The 19257-nt window shown below is 36.2% G+C and overlaps 1 protein-coding gene across 1 annotated transcript; it reads right to left on the reverse strand.

Moving 5' to 3' along the window:
- Positions 1 to 2425: 2425 nt before the first annotated feature.
- Positions 2426 to 5361, reverse strand: LOC113240023. The gene is made up of 3 exons (XM_026477224.1): positions 5204 to 5361; positions 3675 to 3911; positions 2426 to 2621 (listed from the first exon to the last, which is right to left on the reverse strand). The coding sequence occupies exons 1-3, from the start codon at positions 5286 to 5288 to the stop codon at positions 2467 to 2469; spliced, it is 477 nt and encodes a 158-aa protein (XP_026333009.1). The 5' UTR covers positions 5289 to 5361; the 3' UTR covers positions 2426 to 2466.
- Positions 5362 to 19257: the final 13896 nt, after the last annotated feature.

Genomic DNA, 19257 nt, shown 5'->3' on the forward strand with positions numbered 1-19257 from the left:
TTGTTTCACGTTGATGACGTTATGTAACGCGGTTTTTCGGTTCTCTTGTTTTGCTTTGGGTTTTGGAAGAAAGTTTTTAAGAATGAACTTAGCCAAACTTGTGTAACAAATTTATAGTCTTTATTTGGTGATGAGGAGGGCTGGTTAATGGGATATCAAAAGGTCAAGTTATCGCTTTTTAAGCTTTTTCATTACCTTCATTCATTAGGGCCGCAGTCATTTATTTGCCATTATGTAATGTGCATTGACATTTAAAGTTCTTAGGTTTTCGCGATTGTTACTTATAGGAGATTAAACAATTTGTTTTCGTTAAAATACCTTACCTATTTCTGCCGCAAAGCAGTATAGTCAGCATTACTGTGTTCCGGTTTGGAAAGGTAAGGGTGCTGGTGAAATTCAGGCATATGGGATTCATCAACTTATGTCTCAGGGTGACGGGAGCAGTGACAGTGCCCCACAGATCTTTGCGATTTAAAGCTCTGAGTGGCATTGCACCTGTTATGGACAAGCGTATAGCGTACCATCAGGCGTACGACTTGTTCGTCCCGTATGGTCCCGTCACTTATTATAAAATAAAACAATTTTTTGGATCTAAATGTAATATATTTTGGAACTACCTATATTGAAATATCAGTACAGAGTACTAAAAAACCGACCTCAAAAGTCATTCATCACTTAGTTTGTCATCCTTAGAGGTGGAATACTTTCTTCAAATTTAAATGGGACCACATTTGAGGTACTATCTTTCCAACAAAAAAAAAAGAATCATCAAAATCGGTTCACAAATGAGTTATCGCGTAACACACATAAAAAAAAACATACTGTCGAATCGAAAACCTCGTTTTTTTGAAGCCGGTTACAAAATATGGTGGTTTGCATTAAGACGAGTCGTGGGAAGAGAAGCGGGAAACCCTATTTTGTTAGATCATGTTTAAGGCATTTACTGGTAAATTCTAAAGGTCTTACAAAAAATATACGATACACGTTAGCACATTGTCCAAACAATATGCTAATGCCAGGATCGAAGGATTTTTCCTGAGTGTTCGATTTTTGTATTAAAAATAACAAACTAGTGGAATAATTTCACAAAAAATAATTGAATATCAATTCAAGAAAAAATTTAAAATACTGTGAATAGCGACGTCTCTCGCCTGGGCGGGTAAGCTAGAAGACGTCGGTTCGAATCCGGCTGGATCGAAGGATTTTTTCTGTGTGTTCGATCTTTGTATTAATAATAATTATAACAAACTAGTGGAATAATTTCACAAAATATAATTGAATATTTATTCAATTATATTTATTCAATCAATTATATCAATTCAATAAAAATTTAAAATATGGTAATTTGTTTCACGATACGACGTATTGTATCCGATTACATAAAATCGAATTGAAAATAGGCTAAAATAAAAGTTTAAAACGAATTATTAAAGAATAAAGTATATAACTTTGTACATAATTTTCATATGGAGATATTTCGCTTTGCGTATAGAGAACCTGCTAAGTTTTGGTTTGAAACTGAAGCCCTATAGTTATTAAATACACATTTTTGTTGTGGGATACCACAACTTGAAAATTGTCCAGCGGTAGCTATCCCGTCAGTCGCCAATAGATGTTGCGGTTGAGCCTGCCAACAGATCCGCCGCGGGGGCTGGGGGAGCAGCCACTGAACTTCACAGTTGAATGGATGCTGTCCTGGCCCCCCATAGCCCCTGGGTAGCGGACTCGAGGGAGTTTGTTGCCCAGCATAGAGGGCTCCGGGATGGAACGCTCGGAGCCTCGAGCTCGAACCTACAGCGGAGAGGAGGAACTCTCCGGGGTTTAGTGCGGTCGGGCTGCTCCCCTTCAGGGTTCAGCCCAGGCCCACATAACCCCGGCTCTGCCCCCGCGGGGCCGGAGTATCCGTAAGCAGAATCCCCCGGATTAACAAAAAAAAGGGTAGTACTGCCAGTTTATTTCTGCCGCCAAGTAGTAATGTAAGCATTACTGTGTTCTTGGGTTTTGAATGGTAAGGGTGCTGGTGAAATTACAGGTACATGGGATTTGTCAACTTATGTCTCAGGGTGACGGACGCAGTGGCAGTGCCTCTCAGATCTTTGCAATTTAAAGCTCTGAGTGGCACTGTAACTGTCATGGACAGGCGTGTAGCTTACCATCAGGTGCACGATTCGTTCGTCCCGTCACATGATATAATAAAAAAAAATAGTATTATTACTAATCCATAAATTCCATAGAGCATTTCTGCTTAGCCCTCTCTGACATATGATAAATACCGTAAATGTCACGGGGACAGGAATATGGACATGGTGAATGATCTGGTGGAGTTCAGTTTACAATAAATTGACTTGTTTGTAAAAGGAAAGTAATTCAGATGGTTACATTTAGCTCCATTGTTTTGGTAGTTTAGTACAAAAAATCTTGCAAGTTCTTTCTTTAGGAATAGAAAACTATAATTAAACAGATTTTCTAAAGGAATCTTTTCCTTTTCTTCGTGTCGACGACAGGATCCAGATACCAGGTTACGTTGCCCCCACAAGAGATCAGCACGTAGCAGCCACCGAAAACTATTGGCGGGTCCGTGTCAAGCACGCAGAGGTTTTCTTGGCAGAAGGTAGCCGTGCCTGAAATACAGATATTAATATTTCGTGTTTTCAGTTATAGTAGCTATATTCATGTCCACTTACACTAAATTCAAGTACGTCCTAAACCAATTATTAAATTGAGTGTCTTTTGCATTGCAAGAATTGGTATAAGCATGGTATAAGTGTCAAACACTGTAGAGAAGCTCTGTCATTGGACAGGAATGGCATCACACTGCCCACTAGAGTCTAACAGGACATTGTGGCTTGAACAAGCACATGTCAAATATTGGGCAGAGAGAGAATAGACAGTGTAGATTCTGCCACGATTAGGATGAAACTCCTGTTTATCTTCTCACCCAATACTACCCTCTGATGGGCGCACGAAGCTCCATACTGGGAAGGCACATGCCATAAGCAGAGGAGATTAAATCAGATCTCCTTCTCACCTGATGGAAAGTGACGATGAGGTCGACGATGTAGCATGCACATCTGAATAATACCTATTCACTTTCGTCCTGAAAAGGTCCAACTCATAGCGTTCGGGAAATAAGTCCGCAGGCAGGGAATTCCATTCTCTAGTCACTCGCTATATAAATGCGGAACGCTTCGTACGAATCCTGGGAATGTCCACAACATATGGGATTTAACCCCAACCCACGTGTAGTCCCCCGACGATGGAAAGGGGAAAGGCGGAATTAAATTATGCAATTCCATCGCATACTCTCCGTGATATTATCCTCTCTAGGTGTCCTAATAACCTCTCGATTACATCGCCCGACTATAGTGTTTGAAATCTATTCGCGCGAACTTAGTTCGTACGAACGCACGATCAAACATATTGATGCCGGAATAGGTGTACTGATTTATAATCGCGTCGCGTCATCCTAAGCGGGCTCCGCGGTTGCACCCATGATCGCGCGAAGACGGGCTCGCGCGACTATATCGCGATATTAGGACACCCGCTTTTTGTCATTGCGCGATGATCGCGTATTCGAGTTCAATTACGACGACCCTTTAGAATGATCTATTTAAAAATTCATATATTCGTATGAAACTAAAATCTTCGCCATGAATTATTATTATAGTACTTACCAACATATCCAGTTGGCCTCGCCTGTCGTCTATTCTTTACATAGTCCACGACTGCTTTAGCCAGCGCATAAAAATGTTTACTAGCTTTATATCTCATCTTAGCCAGAGCAGCATCACAGTCACTCTTGTCAGCTCGACAGTGATAGACCAAGTTACGTGTGTTGGTTTTCACCATCTCCTCGCGAAGGACCTGGTATTTGCTGTCGGTGTGTAGCAGTTGAGCGAAGCGGACATTCACTGCAGTACAAAAAGATAGTTATTGTTTCCTTAAAATATTCTGGAGAAATTTTAAGTAGCATTTTAATCCCGATCTGTGAGATGTAATCACATGGCGCGTTATGCGACCTCTTTCATCGTCAGCCCATCTTTTTATCATCATTTTCTCTGGTTCCTGGCCACCTACTATGAAATTTTGAATCGTTGTTTAATTCCTTTTATTCGTCATTCTTACATTGACTTACAATTATATGGACGTCGGGTCCGCGCTAAAAAGTGTCCGCACTTGTAAGGCGCTAAAATCGTATACAGAGCGCCAAACTCCGCTTTAGTCTTCATTTGTTCGACTGACAGCGCGATACTGCGATGACATTACAATTTAAATTTCGAATAGGTTGACTTGGGACATTTTTTTCGTGATTTTTGTATTAGACCCGTCGTCCATTTATTTGTAAGTCAATGCATTCTTAGTTTTCTTTGTTTCGTCGCCACTCTGCGCTAAATTTTCGTTTTTACATGATTGTACCCATCGATTTACCATTTATTAAATCTATGATTGTACCTCTGTTTATACCGTTTTTTTGTTTTGTTACAGCCTTTTCCTTTTTCTGTTCTTTATCTGTTTCTATTTTACAATAAATGATATGGACCGAGCCTTTAATTTGAATGATATGAACAGTAGGCATACAGTAGGTGTCAATAATGTTATATTTTACTCTGGATCACAAAACGACTCAAAGCTTTCTCCTTATTTCAGTTGATTGTTTTACAACCCATAAAGTTATGCAGGCCTGTCATATTACTCACTTTATTGTTGCAATTGTACCCTAGCGTTGGCAATTAAACTGATATTATCCACAGGTACAAAGCGAGAGCTCCTAGTTTCGAATCTTTGTGGAAAAGATGTTGGCAGCGTTTGTATAGCTATGCTAATGCGTTGAACAAAGTATCTGCTGACCCTTGGGTTTCCTAGACAGTCTATTAATTTTGGATAAAATTTTGTTCAGATGAAGGGTCCCCGGGACCCCACGGACCAAGGGTTTCGACTCCAAAGAGCACGAATATCCAGCTCAGCTGCGGAGCCAGCCCTCTTGCTGGCGTGCAGGAGATGGGATGGGGCAAACTTATCAGCACATGTGTAAAAACACCAGTGCCCGGCCCATACTCCAAGGGATGAGTGTCGTTCCGTCATGTTTGCCATCATTTCCCAACATATCGCTTGGCTCGAGTATTTTTCGAGTTTCGAAACCTGAATTGTAAACTACGTCTAAGTTAAAAGTTTTTTTTGTCTTTTTGTGGTTTTATACACTTACATCCAGCGCCAACGATGTATCCTTCAGACCATCCAGCGTAGTTGGTTAATTGTACCAATACAAAAGTCAATAGGGCTCCCTTCATGCTGGCACCTTGACGGACTGAATATTCGCAGGTATTGTGATCGTTACGGGCCAATTAGAATAACCAGAATGGTCGTAAAACACAATTGGCGATCGAGAAAGTACATGAGAAAGATGAGGTGTAATAAAATTCCTATATAAAATTGTTAAGAGTTAATAAATTGGTTTCAGTTGATAACCCGTTCGAGTGAGTACGACATTCAGATGTTTCTATTTAACTTGCATACTGTTAGGTTGCAATCAAGATCAGGGGGCCTACCATGAGCTCTTATAGTAATGTTTTGGCTCATAAGTTGGATAGTCTGTCAAATTCGTATTATGACCTCACATTCCCCATCCGAATTCCGTTCACCTTTTCTTTCATAGTAAAATCTTATCACGACGCGTCATTTGCCATGCACATGGTGGTCTCATCTGTCGAAATAAGCAGTTCAAAGAAAGTTACTCCGTGACTAACATTTTTTTTAAATGTCGAGAGTTTGTTACATTTTTAAGAAATTTCGTTTAAGGTTTATTATATTTTCAGTTTCATAATTATTTGTTATCTTTTTAGGCTATATAGTCAATTGTCAATAAATAAATACTATTAACTGTTGAACTTTTTTGGTCAATTTAGTTCGAGTTTCCCATCTACAGAGTATTGTTGATAAATAAATAATAATAAATAATAATAATAACGCACGCGCTCAACGTAGCCCCGCACTATATTTATTTTTGTATCAAAGTAAAAACTGAAAGAATTTTTATTAAGTCTCTGAAACAAAACTTATTGTTTATGTTCCACGTGCTTGAATGACAAAAACTTTTGATAGTGAACCGTGTAGTTCCTGTAAGTTATCTCGATAAATTATCACGTAAGATTTTTGAAATAAGTATTGTAAATAACAATAAAATATCGCAGGTACTCAACATAGCCCCGCACTAGGGAAACCTTGTGTCGCGGGTGCCATGGACTCACTCACGAGAGAAATAAATGTAGGCCATACAACTATTTCTCCCGGCCCGGGAATAGAACCTGGGACCTCTGCGTGGCCGTTCGGCATGGTAACCGTTCGGTCACAGAGGCAGTATAAATTATTAGCATCAATGGAATTGCAATTTTTTAAATTGTATTTTAATCCTTTTAAGAATTTTATTGACGTAGCGAAAATCGTAAAATAACTTTTAAACCAACAAATAAATATAATAAATAGGGCCAAATTTGACGTTAACGGATTCAAAAGTACAACTCATCATAATATCATGCCATTCCCGTTCAACTTTGTGTACGTTATGATAGGAATTTAAGCAATTAAGTTTTTTTACCACGTCAAGTGAATTGCATGGAACTTGGCTGGCTGTTTATAAGCTCATAGTAGGCTCCCTTCGTTGAGCCTAGTCTTTTTTGATATTTACATACTTTGTTACTGTGTAGTCAGAACACTCTGTTGCTTATTAATCTATGATTCATGTTTTGTCTTGTTAACACGGGTCATTACATGCTTGCTAAACGAAATGAATAATGTGACATTTTGTATACTATTTCGCGATTATAATACACAAATTGAACAAAAACCACGACATTACTTACCGAATCAACGTCAGTAATTTAAAACTTTAAATTTATGTTCACATTATTAGACAAAAAGCAACACACCGATATAAATTAATTATCAAAGAGGACCGCATCTGCGTCCGCCATCTTGAGTGTTTGACAACCAACTCAATGATGTGTAGCGCCTTCACCGTACATCATTGAAACACCGCTTGTGTATGGAGCATCTAGTACTCTACTACATAGATATCGTTGATACTCAAGGACATATTTAGAGGAATGCTAAAAAAGGCTGAATTATGGTAATAATGTTCACATGAGTCGAAAATTACATTCCGCGTCTTGAAAATGTTAAATTCTACCACATAATATACTAGAACGTTTAATCGACATCAAAAAACGAGTCTATTCGTTCTATTTTCAAATTTTCTGGTGCCTGTGGCCAGAAGTATGAACATTGTTATCATAAAATTTTTATTAAACTTTTATTAAAAGCTGTGTTTCACCACCATGTTATGCAATTATTTTTTTTTAGAAATTACTTCGTTTGTTCGTTATAATTATAACGAATTATATTAATATTTTTTAGCGTTTCTCATACAGGTACGTATATTCATTAGTGTATACTACTTTTGTATGTAAAATTGCATTTGGTCGGTATAGTATAATGCAATATATGCAATATAATATTTTACATATACAATCAAAATGCCAAACTAAAATATACCTTTATTTTTAAGTAAATAAATTACTCTTGAAATCGTCACATTGATTACAATTAACTACTTAAGCTCCTGTCCGCCATTTTGATATACTGTGTAAACAGTACCTACATCAAAATGGCGGACAGGAATTGGTCAAGTATCAAAACCCTTTTAATACTCTTATAAATAGTGCAAAAGATCAACAGAACAGAATAGAATTTAATTGAAATAATTGAATTATGGCGCCATAATAGTGCTCTTGGGTATCAGGACGTGATAAGCAATTCCACTGGACAATTAAGGCATTGTACTAACAAAATGGTGGATATGTTGCATTTGAGGTGGTATGATGTGTAATACATATTAATATTATTATACTAAACGCTAACTAGGACGATCCCTGTGAGACTTCATTTGACGTTTGAAAAGGGTTGAGGTTAACAAAAGTTGAAGCAAAAGTTCTCTCTTATAGTTCAGTTTTTCTGATTCAATGAATTCAATAGATCTTTTAGTAAATTTCAAAAAACATTTATCATGTCATTAATTGTGAATTAATGACATAACAAATGTTTTTTGTTTCGGGCCCTTTACAGGTCCCATGGTCGGGCCCGAAACGTCGGTTTGTTTGAAAAAACAAATATACGCGATTTAAATCCGGAAAAATAGTTTAATTTCCTATGTGTAACAATCGCGAAAATCTAAGAACTCGATAATGAAATCTTGAAAAAAAAAAATGGTTTTCCTCTCATTTCTTACAAATAAACATTGATTTGGTGGAATTTTTCCTTTAGTTTAATGTAATAACTAAAATGAAGGCTATTTATTTCAAAGCAAAGCTTTTAAAAATAGTTTATGAAATACATAAATTAGTGCACGTCGTTACAAGGTTGTGACATTTTATGAACTATCACAGGAACGATATTCATATGTTTCTTGTGAAAATAATCCATTAGTTTGTTATTATTATTGATATATTTTCGATCTTTCGAACCGACTCGAACCAGTGCATATTGTCTCACCGTAGCTACCACTCTTACCGAGTTACAGATCGAGTCGACAGACCTTACGAATTTCTCTGTGTGCTCGTTGCAGATCTTTATGTTTAGTTTAAACGTTGTTTGTTCGATGTTTATAGCAGTAGAGCTCCTTATGAATGAGTTAATTCAGGGAAGTACTGTCAACTTACCTATTTCTGCCGGCAAGGAGTAACGTGAACATCACTGCGTTCCGGTTTTGAAGCGTAAGGGTGCTGGTGAAATTGCAGGCAAATGAGACTTGTCAACTTATGTCTCAGAGTCCCAGGCGTGGTGGCAGTGCCCCTCAGATCTTTGCGATTTAAAGCTCTGAGTGACATTGCAACTGTTACGGACAGGCGTGTAAGAACACGACATAATCGTCCCGTCACTTGATATTATAAAAAGATACCTATCTAAGCTAGTTATTTGTTTATTAAGAAATAGACACAAAGAAACTTTAATCTGGGTTGCTAACGGTGTGACAAAAACCAGCCTCGGTTTGACTGTACACCGGCATTGACCATCTAGGTAATCAATAAATTAAAAAAAAAGAATGAAAAGAATACAAAAAATTAAACATAACTATGTTATTTATAGGGCTATTATTCAGATTAGGAAAAAAACGATTCCAAAAAACTTCCGCTTCTTTTTAATCTACTCTAATTTCATACGTTAAAAATTAGACTTTAACCCGTTATGAATAAAGAAAAATAAATGTTTATAGAAACGCGGCGCCGATAAGTGTTATAATGATTCATTTCTTAAACGATTGCTCAATATCAACTCTGCATTTTGATCAGATCATTTATGACACTAATAACTCGACAATATCTATTCAGCAGCTTAGTCTGTCTACCATAAAAGGCGTGCCATAGATTACTTTGGAAGCGTGAAATCTGAATATAATTCGGTGCTATCTTTAGTTCGGAATAATGCAAGCCGTGTTGCAAACGGCTAGCCGGTGACTCACGAACTGACCGTTGCCCATTGTCAGTAAATTAATTGCTCTCATTGATTATCTTCCGTCTGTCTTTCGTGTAATTAATGCCGTGGTCTTGTGTACTAACTTTCGGTAAATGGAGTAGTAATCTTAAGTAGATACTTGCTGTAACTATTTATAGAATATCAGTGTTTTGGACACTCTATTCAATTTTCTATTTCATCTAGCCCATAGGTTCCCAAACTTTTTTTAGAGCTTTAAATGACAACTGAAGGGCACTGTCACAGCGCCCGACACCCTGAGACATAAGTTGACAAGCCCCATGTGCCTGTAATTTCACCAGCACCCTTACCCTTGTAAACTGGAACACCGTAATGCTTACATTACATTGTTGCTTGCTGGCAGAAATTGTAAGGTGGCAGTTAATTCCCTGGAGGAGCTCTTTCATAAAGATCTCTACTACTTTGTTATAATTATTAATACAAAGATCGAACACTCAGAAAAAATTCCTTCGATCCGGCCGGATTCGACTCTATTATTAACTTAACTAACTACTATTAACTTAACACAATAGTGTATATAGATATATACTATACAATAGTGTAGTTTATATAGATAATTGAGGTTTTTTTCAATTGCGGTAACACCTCCTGAACATCATCAACGCCCCTCAATTGCTTCCGAGACCCCTACCTTAAGAATCTTCAGCGCCCACTGGGCGGCAGGGACCACTTTGGAAACTACTTAGCATATTTTTAATAGTATCTCATTTTTAACCGACTTCAAAATAGGAGGTGTTCAATCCGACTATACGGTTTGATAAGTTCATGACTTTGAGAAGAAAAAAAACTTGTGTTTTTTAATATGGTTTATTTCCACGTATTCTCCTTTTAACTCTATGGCAAATAGATGTAGTTCCACAAACTTTTGAGTTAATTTTTTTATTTTTCCGATATTTCGGAACATGCTTGTGACATGCTCTATAATCACAGGTTGATAAGAAAAGAGGTAACATCGTGGTAAAAAACTAGTGATATTTATGTACAGGTTATCTATTTGATTTAACACTGGAGCATTAAATAACTGCAGTTAACGTAATTCTAGTAAGACAACTACGTCTGTGATTCATTCCAGATAAAACAACATTCACTATTAAAGTCATTTCTTGTAAAAAACGCATATTATTCTCGCAAAATTTAGACAGGATAGTGAACTCTAACAAAATGATCACGATGTTTAACCATTATTAACCGACTTGAAAAAAGGAGGAGGTTCTTAATTCAACTGTATGTTTTTTTTTGTATGTATGTTACGTGATAACTTCGGTATTTGTGCACCGATTTTCATGATTCTTTTTTGTTGAAAAGAGGGTACCTCCATAGTGGTCCCAATTAATTTTGAAGAGAATCACCCACCTGTAAGAGTGACTGTTGACGCATGAAGATTCATTTTTATAAATAGCGCCTAAATTTTATTATAATGAGCAATTATTTTAATGGTTGATTTTGCTATTCTCTAATTCAAGGCGTTTTTCTCTCTCAATATACTTTGAGTGGTAAGAACCGATTTTTATTATCTCCTGTGTCAAGTTCCGTATAGTGGCGAACTAGGGGATGAATCCGAGTTTGCGCACTTTTCGGTAACCGATTTCAAAAAAACTTGGCAAATAGACGTAATTTTACGTACTTTTGAGGTCGGTTTTTTTAGTATTCTGTACTGAGATTATTTATATTTAGTATTTACCTAATTCAAACATACATTGGAATGGAGGAAATTAATATTACAAGTTATTACAAGTGTCAGAATTGTCATAACGAAAACAGAAACGGAAACAGATGTCAAAAGTAAATCTTAGCGGAAATGGAAACGGAAGCGAATGCGGAAGTGTTGGTTTCATGGTTTAAGATTATTACATAACACAAAACTATTAAAAAACTTATTAATCCGCACCAATACGCAAACGTTATAAACTTCCGATTAAAGTTTCATTATAAATGTTGCGGAAGCAGAAACGGAAACAGATGTGAAAAAGCATGCGGAACTTCCGCAGTTGCGGCAGCAGAAGCAGAGTTCTGGTGCATCACTAATTATAACACAAACTATCTTTAAGTACCTATAATTTGCTATACCCTGCCAGGGTTCATCAAATACTATTATTTATTTATAACAACTGTATTTATACCATGATTGCAATTAACCATATTCTGTTCTAGTTTAATCCACGTAACTACACCATTAGACTTCTAAGATTATTTATTTGTATGTTCGATAAACCTTTGTTTTAGTTGTGTTTAGATAAAGCACAATGACGTAAATTTATCTTTATTAACATTTCTTGCAAATTTGATTCCAGGAAGTAGCAGCCTATAATTCCTCTTGGCATTTGATCATCAGATCGCATTTTTATGATTTCAGAAATCTTGTTGAAACACTCATCTTAACAAAAGCACGACTAGCATAAAATTTAACAACATATCGGCGCGCGCGCAAAGAGCAGCGGCCATATTGTACAATCTGACAGAAGCATTGTTCCAACTACATCAGTTAGTGTACGAGCTGCCTTTATTGCCAATAAATATACTGTTTACTACGGAGAAACCTCTTATTAATTGTTTTGTTCTACCAGCGGAGTGAGACTTCGTAATATTTTAGAATCAGCTTAACGTTTAATGTTTAAACTTGCCTTCATACTTTTTGTCTTTTGACTAACTGCCATAAACAGCTTCACAGACTTTTTTTATAATATCAAGTGACAGGATGATCAAGTCGCGCGCCTGATGGTAAGCTACACGCCTGTCTACAACAGTTGCAGTGCCACTCGGGAGCTTTATATCGTAAAGGTCTGAGGGGCACTGTCACTGCACCCGTTGCTCTGAGGCATAAGTAGACAAGTCCGATGTGTCTGTATTTTCACTTTCGCTGATATTATATTACTTGGCGGCAGAAATAGGTAAGGTGGCAGTCCTTCCCTGGACGAATTCTTCCACAAAACAAAACTTTTTTTTAAGTCCAACCGGATGGAAGTGATTTTTTTCTAAGTGCCCGATCTTTGTTTAATAATTACAACAAATTAGTGTAGTAATTTCACAAAAAATAATTCAATATCACGGTCGTGAAACATTCTGTCATTCAATAAAAACTTAATTTCTTACTACTGTTTTTTTTTGTATTTTCTTCATTTTATTATATTATTCCTACCATGATTTGTCGTTTTATACTTCCTTAAATATTGGTTTTTGAAGAATAGAGAACAGAGACTGTGGTAGGCTTTGCTTAGACGTGAACATACATTACCTAACTCTTTGCGTCTGAACAAAAACAAAAGACAATTTTGACATGTTAGTCACTGAGTAATAAAAAAAACCGACCTTAAGAGTCACTCTTCCCCGAGTTTGCCACTCTTAGTGTCGTATTCCAGAACTCTACGCAATACTCAAGTCAGGACTTGAGTATTGCAGTGAGCACTGAAAATCATACTCAAGGCCTTGCCATTAGGGTCGTATTTCCAGTGCTTGAAATCATACTCAAGTCTGCTCAAATCCTGACTTGAGCATTGAGTAGAGTTCTGGAATACGAGCATTAGAGGTGGAATATTTTCTTCAACTTTAAATGGGACCACTTCTGACGCACCTTCTTTCCAACAACAACAGAATCATCAAAATCGGTTCAGAAATTATCAGCCGGAGTTATCGCGTAACATACATACAAAAAAACATACTGTCGAATTGAGAGCCTCCTATTTTATTGAAGTCGGTTCAAAATAAAAACTAGGCAGAGTTACTTACCTAAGCAAAATTGTAACATTTCTTTTACGCCGAGATTGAGTTAATTTTGTAAGGGCTGTGACCCTTCTTTAAATTCGTTCAGATAAATGTATGGTACTCAGGTGCCATCAGTTTCTGGTATACTTATATGTTTGTAGGTGAAGGTAGGTAATGCAAACATTGGTTTTATTTTTTACCGTAATTATCTCTAGTAACGAGAGTTATGCATTAAAATTTCGCAGCACTAGGCGGATTGTGCGCAATAGGGTTGCATTTATTTAAATTCCCGCTATTAAGTAGATTAATTTACTGCAATGGTTTGTTTGTGAAGTTTCACATTATGTGATTTAACTTATAGCTATGTATGGATGTGCGCGTTAATGGATGTTACATTGTTGCCATACAATCATTTGTTTTATAGTTTTTCTTTTAAGAGCCGATGCTACCACGAATGAAATTTTTTCCCATACTGAATCGGTTCTATTGCGCGGGTCGAGCGGTTTTATTTTAGAATGTGTTTTTTTTTACAAACGAAATTAAAGATATTTGAAAAATGTATATATATGTAAAATCATTGATATAATGTAACGCACCTATTGAATACAGCGGTTTCCTTGTAAAATTCCGAGGTAAGTTTGTGTTTACTTTCTATCGTGAAAATGTTTAAGAATCGTGTTTTCACACCAAATAGTATTCAGTGCATATCCTTAATTTTACTATATATTTATTCCAAAGTGATTTATTCAACACTCGCTGCTATGCGCAGCCATCCAAACTTTTTTGAAATTGTATCGATTCTTAAGTGTAGTTTTTGAAAATGAGCAATTTTTCAAGTTGTTGCGTTGTCTTTTTAACCCCCGACGTTAGCCCTGTTTGATGAACATCCGTTAAGCTGTTTAAAGATCACCAGTTTTTGTCCCAGTTACAGTAGAGATGAAACGGATATCCGGTAACTATCCGGTATCCGGCTTATTCGCAAATTTCTACTATCCGGCCGGATACCGGATAGTTACCGGATATCCGTTTCATCTCTACTATGATATTTAAAACTGAGAAAAATCATTATCGAGTAACGATAAAAAATTGATAGTAATTAGATAAACAGCAACTACAGGATCGTTGACAATCTGTTTATTACTTGTAACTGAAAGAACTGTGCAGATAAGTAACATTATCTGTAAATTTAGTACTCAAATTCCAATAAAGGCAAATTATGGTGGATGAAGACCAGTTTCAGTTTTTCTGCATTAAGTGGTAAAAATTGGTTTTATTTATTTTCATAAACGAGGCCAGCTTGAAAGGACTAGTTAAATTTTAAGTACTAAGTACTTGTCATTGCCAGACGATCAAATAAAAGGATAGTGAACACGATCTATTTGATCTATCTTCAAATACAATGTGTACCTATAATAATGTAACGTGTAAGTAGATTAAAATATTTGTTTTTGGCCAATTTGGTATCAGGGCTCAGAATTAGCTAGGTCACAAGCAAATTAATGAAATCAAATTGAAACGAAATAATTAAAGGTATATCAAATGCTGGGCTATAGTTTCCCAAAGTGGTCCCTGCCAGTGGGCGCTGAAGAGTTCTAGGGCGGTAGGGGCCTCGGAAGCAATTGGCGTTCATGCTGTCCAGAGGGAAAAACACCACACCCACACACCACATTGGAAAAAAAAATGAATTTCTTATATAAACTTCATTACTTTTTTTCCCTTCTGATTTTTCGTATTATGTTAACATAAAAAATACGAGTTTTCAATAATTTTTTGTGGCGGTGAGCGCTGAAATTTTATTTTTTCCTAAGTCGGCAGTGTGCCAAAAAGTTTGGAAACCTTTGTGCTTGGCTTACACTTATAAAAACTAAACATTTTAATATAGCTAAAGGATGACGTAATTGCTCTTTTCCGTCTCCACCGCGCGAAATGTGTATGTGCCAAATTTGCGATTATTTTCACTGTTAATATTTTTCTGTTATGTATTTGTTAGTATTATCGAATAAATTAATTGTTTTTACAAAAGCCAAGCGATCACAACAAATCAAATCGTCAATGTGAAAGAGCAATCATTCACTATTCAATCGATCACGGCGATGCGCGCCGTAGATCGGTCGCTACATGTTTACGGCAGTAGATCAAATATCCGGCGGCAAGGGTAAGGTATCCGGTATCCGGCCAAATCACAATTTCTAGATTTTAGTAATAAAATGAATACCGACAGTGGAAATTTAAAATGTCGTAAGGAACATTTTGTCGTAATGGAAAATGTCCCTTAAAAAATTCTTTCAAAATTCAATACATTGACAAAATTATTACTCTTATGTAGACGGTAGAAATTTGAAATGTCCTAAGAGACATTTTGTCGTAAGGTCATTTTCCCTTACGACAAAATGTCCCTTGCGAAATTTCAAATTTCCACTGTTGAATTATTAACTTTACATTCAGTTCGATCGGACGATCGACTTGAAGTTTGTTATCCTGTGGAAACCCTACGACATTACAATAGGTTACCTTGATCTGATCCTGTAACCAGGACAGCTTGCAGATTATTTTTTCAAGATACCTAGTGATGGGATGAACAATTTGTGCGCCTGGTTGCAAGAGACACACCTGTCCATAATAGCGATGTGCCACTTTGAATGTTACTAATACTAATCGTTCGAATGAGCAAATCGTTCGCCTAAACTGAATCCAAGCATAATCATTCGCCTCAAGTCGGGTGCACGATTGGAATTATTATTATGTTGAAACTACTTGAAACTCCACCAGATCATTCATCATGTCCATATCAAAATATTCCCATCCCCGTCACATTTACGGTATTTACTATATGTCAGAGAGGGCTAAGCAGAAATGCTTTATAGAATCTATGGATTAGTAATACTATTTTTTTTATTATATCAAGGGACGGGATGAACAAGTCGTGTGCCTGATGGTAAGCTACACGCCTGTCCATAACAGTTGCAGTGCCATTAAGCTCTATAAATCGCAAAAATCTTATGGCCACTGCCACAGCGTACGTCACCCAGAGACATATGTTGACAAGTCCCATGTGCCTGTAATTTCACCAGCACCCTTAAAACCGAAAAACAGTAATGCTGGTATTACTGCTTGGCGGCAGAAATAGATAAGGTGGTAGTACTTCTCTGGACGAACTCTTTCACAAAGAGCTCTATTGCTACTAAGTTGTAATTAATGATCATTTTGATCATTCGTATGCGAAAATTTGTAGGTTACTAATTTGTCATTTGAATGACACAATTAGTAATTACTAATGAGTCGAATACCGAAATTATTCGCTATTAGACGAACTCTTTCACAAGGAGTTCTACTGCTACTCTACTATCCTACTCTTCAAGTACTTACAGTAGACCTATCATACTATCACCCCCATCATCAGGTTCTGGAGATTTTAATTTTAATTTAAGCGCTACATATTTTTGTATTTGGTTTTTTGTTCAATAAAGTGTGTTATTGTTTTTCATTTCAAATTTCCTACCACTATGCCAACTATGAGTATTGCGTATTTGAGTGTTTATTTAAACCATTGTGTATATAACCAGAAATAGAGACGAAATGTCATTTAATTTGTTTGAAAACTATTTCGAAATTCGAAACGAATGACGGGTGTCGTCAATTGTTTACTTTCAAATCGATCAGTTTAACTTGAGCTTTGTTATAATAGACGAATACTGAAAAATTACATAATCTAATATTTAATTACCGATGAAATGCGATTCTATTTGTTTTGTAATTAGGTGATCTGCTGTTTTTCACAATAGTCCCCATTGTTAGAGATACTATCTTTATTACAATAAATACAGAATACAGGTAAGTTGTTGGCACTGTCAAATTTCAGCTTTCTAATTTGTGATTTCAGGGCAAACGAGAGTTGATATTTAAAAGTGTGATATAAGGCCCACATGCCTGATGAGTTGCCAGGGATGGATGGCCCTTATTTCGTCTCTATTTCTGGTTATATACTTGATGATTTATACAAATCACGTAATCACAACACGAGCACTCATTCAAAATATTACGCGAAGCATTACACTCAGATTGCGATATTTAGTGGGATACGGTATATTAGTACTACCTATAGGTTGTTAAAAAAAAATCTTCCTTCGATTTATATTATTAATATGAAATGCATTTTTTTTCCAAGCCACAAAGAAGAATACTGGAAAGTTCGGGTGTTTTTCTTTTAATATCTCGTTGCTTTCTTTGATCTTAGCTGTATACTTAAATAAAATTGGCTTTAAGACGAAGCCATTAGGCAGAATGCCGATGCTTTACCGAAGGCAAGTTTTATTTTATTGTTATAATTCTCTTTTCAAAGTTTCAAAAGAGGGAGCAGAGGAAAAATTTCTAATCTTCGATTTGGTTTTAGAGGGGTATATTCACTTTAAAATTAAAAATAAAATATTGTATGAGTAACTACACGATATATTCAAGCATAGACATTAATCAGAAACATAAAACAATAAAGTTTCCTCGATAGATAAAAATCACGACATTACCTCTAATTTTCAAATTTTTTCGATTTATCCTTGAAATGCTACAGGTTATTAGAAAAATTAGATAATTAATTATATTTATGCATGATCGACAACTGTCACTACGGATTTTTTTTAATCCCTTTAGGTTTAGAGTTATTCCGCTAAAACGAATTTGGTACTTTTAATGCGCAAAATTCAACATCTCCTGTAGCATGTCACGCGAACTTTAGGCATATATTTGTTTCACAAATTTGGGCGGAGCCAACGTCAAAACTTTTTTGGCATGAGAGCTCTTAAGCACGTTTCACGCATAAATTTGAAAACAGTTTTTTTTAAAGTTTTGAGCTTAATTACGAACTGTACAAATTGTATTTCTATGCTAGTTATAAATAACTAAAAAAAAACATCAGTTAGCGAATGGCTGAGTAATTTCATTCATAGATTGTGTAATTTGAGCGAATGTCAAAAGAGAGTAATTGTAATCATTGACTTACAATTATATGGACGTCGGGTCCGCGCTAAAAATACAGTATACAGAGCGCCAAACTCCGCTTTAGTCTTTATTTGTTCTACTGACAGCGCGATACTGCGATGACATTACAATTTAAATTTCGAATAGGTTGACTTGGGACATTTTTTTCGTGGTTTTTGTATTAGACCCGTCGTCCATTTATTTGTAAGTCAATGATTGTAATAGTAATAAAACATATATGCTTTATAAAGCATGTGAAAAGTTGTGTTGTTTGAAAAATATACGCGATTTTAGAGCCGCAAAAAACAGTTTAATTTCCAATGTTTGGAAATGTCAAAAACCTAAGACCTCGGCCATTTTATAATGTGGATTTTAATTTTATCATCACCCTGTGTAACAGTTGATACAAAGTAGTAACGTCAGTAATGGCGCCTTAATACCAGCTCTACCAAATGAGCGCATAGCTACGGCTGAGCGACTAAAAAGTCGTTAGGCGACTTGGTTGCTCTGGAACACCCAGACACGCGATTTATGTTACGTCTTCAATGATTTTGTGTATGGTCTAAATAGAAAGAAACATTTTAAATTTTTGAATTTAGGTAATATATCTTTGATTAAAATTACATGTGATCGATCTATACGCCAAAAGTGCTTAATCACATGAAAGTCATACAAATGATGCAAAGTATAGTATGAATCATAATTAGGTGTCCTAAATTAAACAATGGGGATAACCGAACAAAAAATATATTTTAAATGGTATTCTTCTATTTTGGACGATAATAAATGTTTAGAAACTCTTTATATTTAATTTATATTTCGGTGGAACGGAATAGAAGCGAATTTATGTAACGGTGTTGTACATAGCATTATGAACTTTATGGTTAGTAATGTAACGTACAAACTAGATACACAAAGGAAGTGGTTTGAAGGCAGGCGCAGTGTGACGTCAAACGTCGATGAAATACTATAGCCTCCAGGCGCAGTCGCGGGAATTCTCGAGCATTCTAGCGACCGCGCGCGTCTTCTCGCGCATTGAGGCGA

Source organism: Hyposmocoma kahamanoa, unplaced genomic scaffold (assembly GCF_003589595.1).
Source record: "Hyposmocoma kahamanoa isolate Upper Pololo Valley unplaced genomic scaffold, ASM358959v1 119, whole genome shotgun sequence".
Classification (NCBI taxonomy): Eukaryota; Metazoa; Arthropoda; class Insecta; order Lepidoptera; family Cosmopterigidae; genus Hyposmocoma; species Hyposmocoma kahamanoa.

Excerpts from the sequence above, each read along its gene's own strand:
- LOC113240023 (XM_026477224.1), bottom strand. The coding sequence starts at position 5,288 with ATGAAGGGAGCCCTATTGACTTTTGTATTGGTACAATTAACCAACTAC. Across the intron at positions 3,912-5,203 it reads ATACATCGTTGGCGCTGGAT|TGAATGTCCGCTTCGCTCAA; the intron begins GTAAGTGTATAA and ends TTTGTACTGCAG. Across the intron at positions 2,622-3,674 it reads GAGGCCAACTGGATATGTTG|GCACGGCTACCTTCTGCCAA; the intron begins GTAAGTACTATA and ends TCTGTATTTCAG.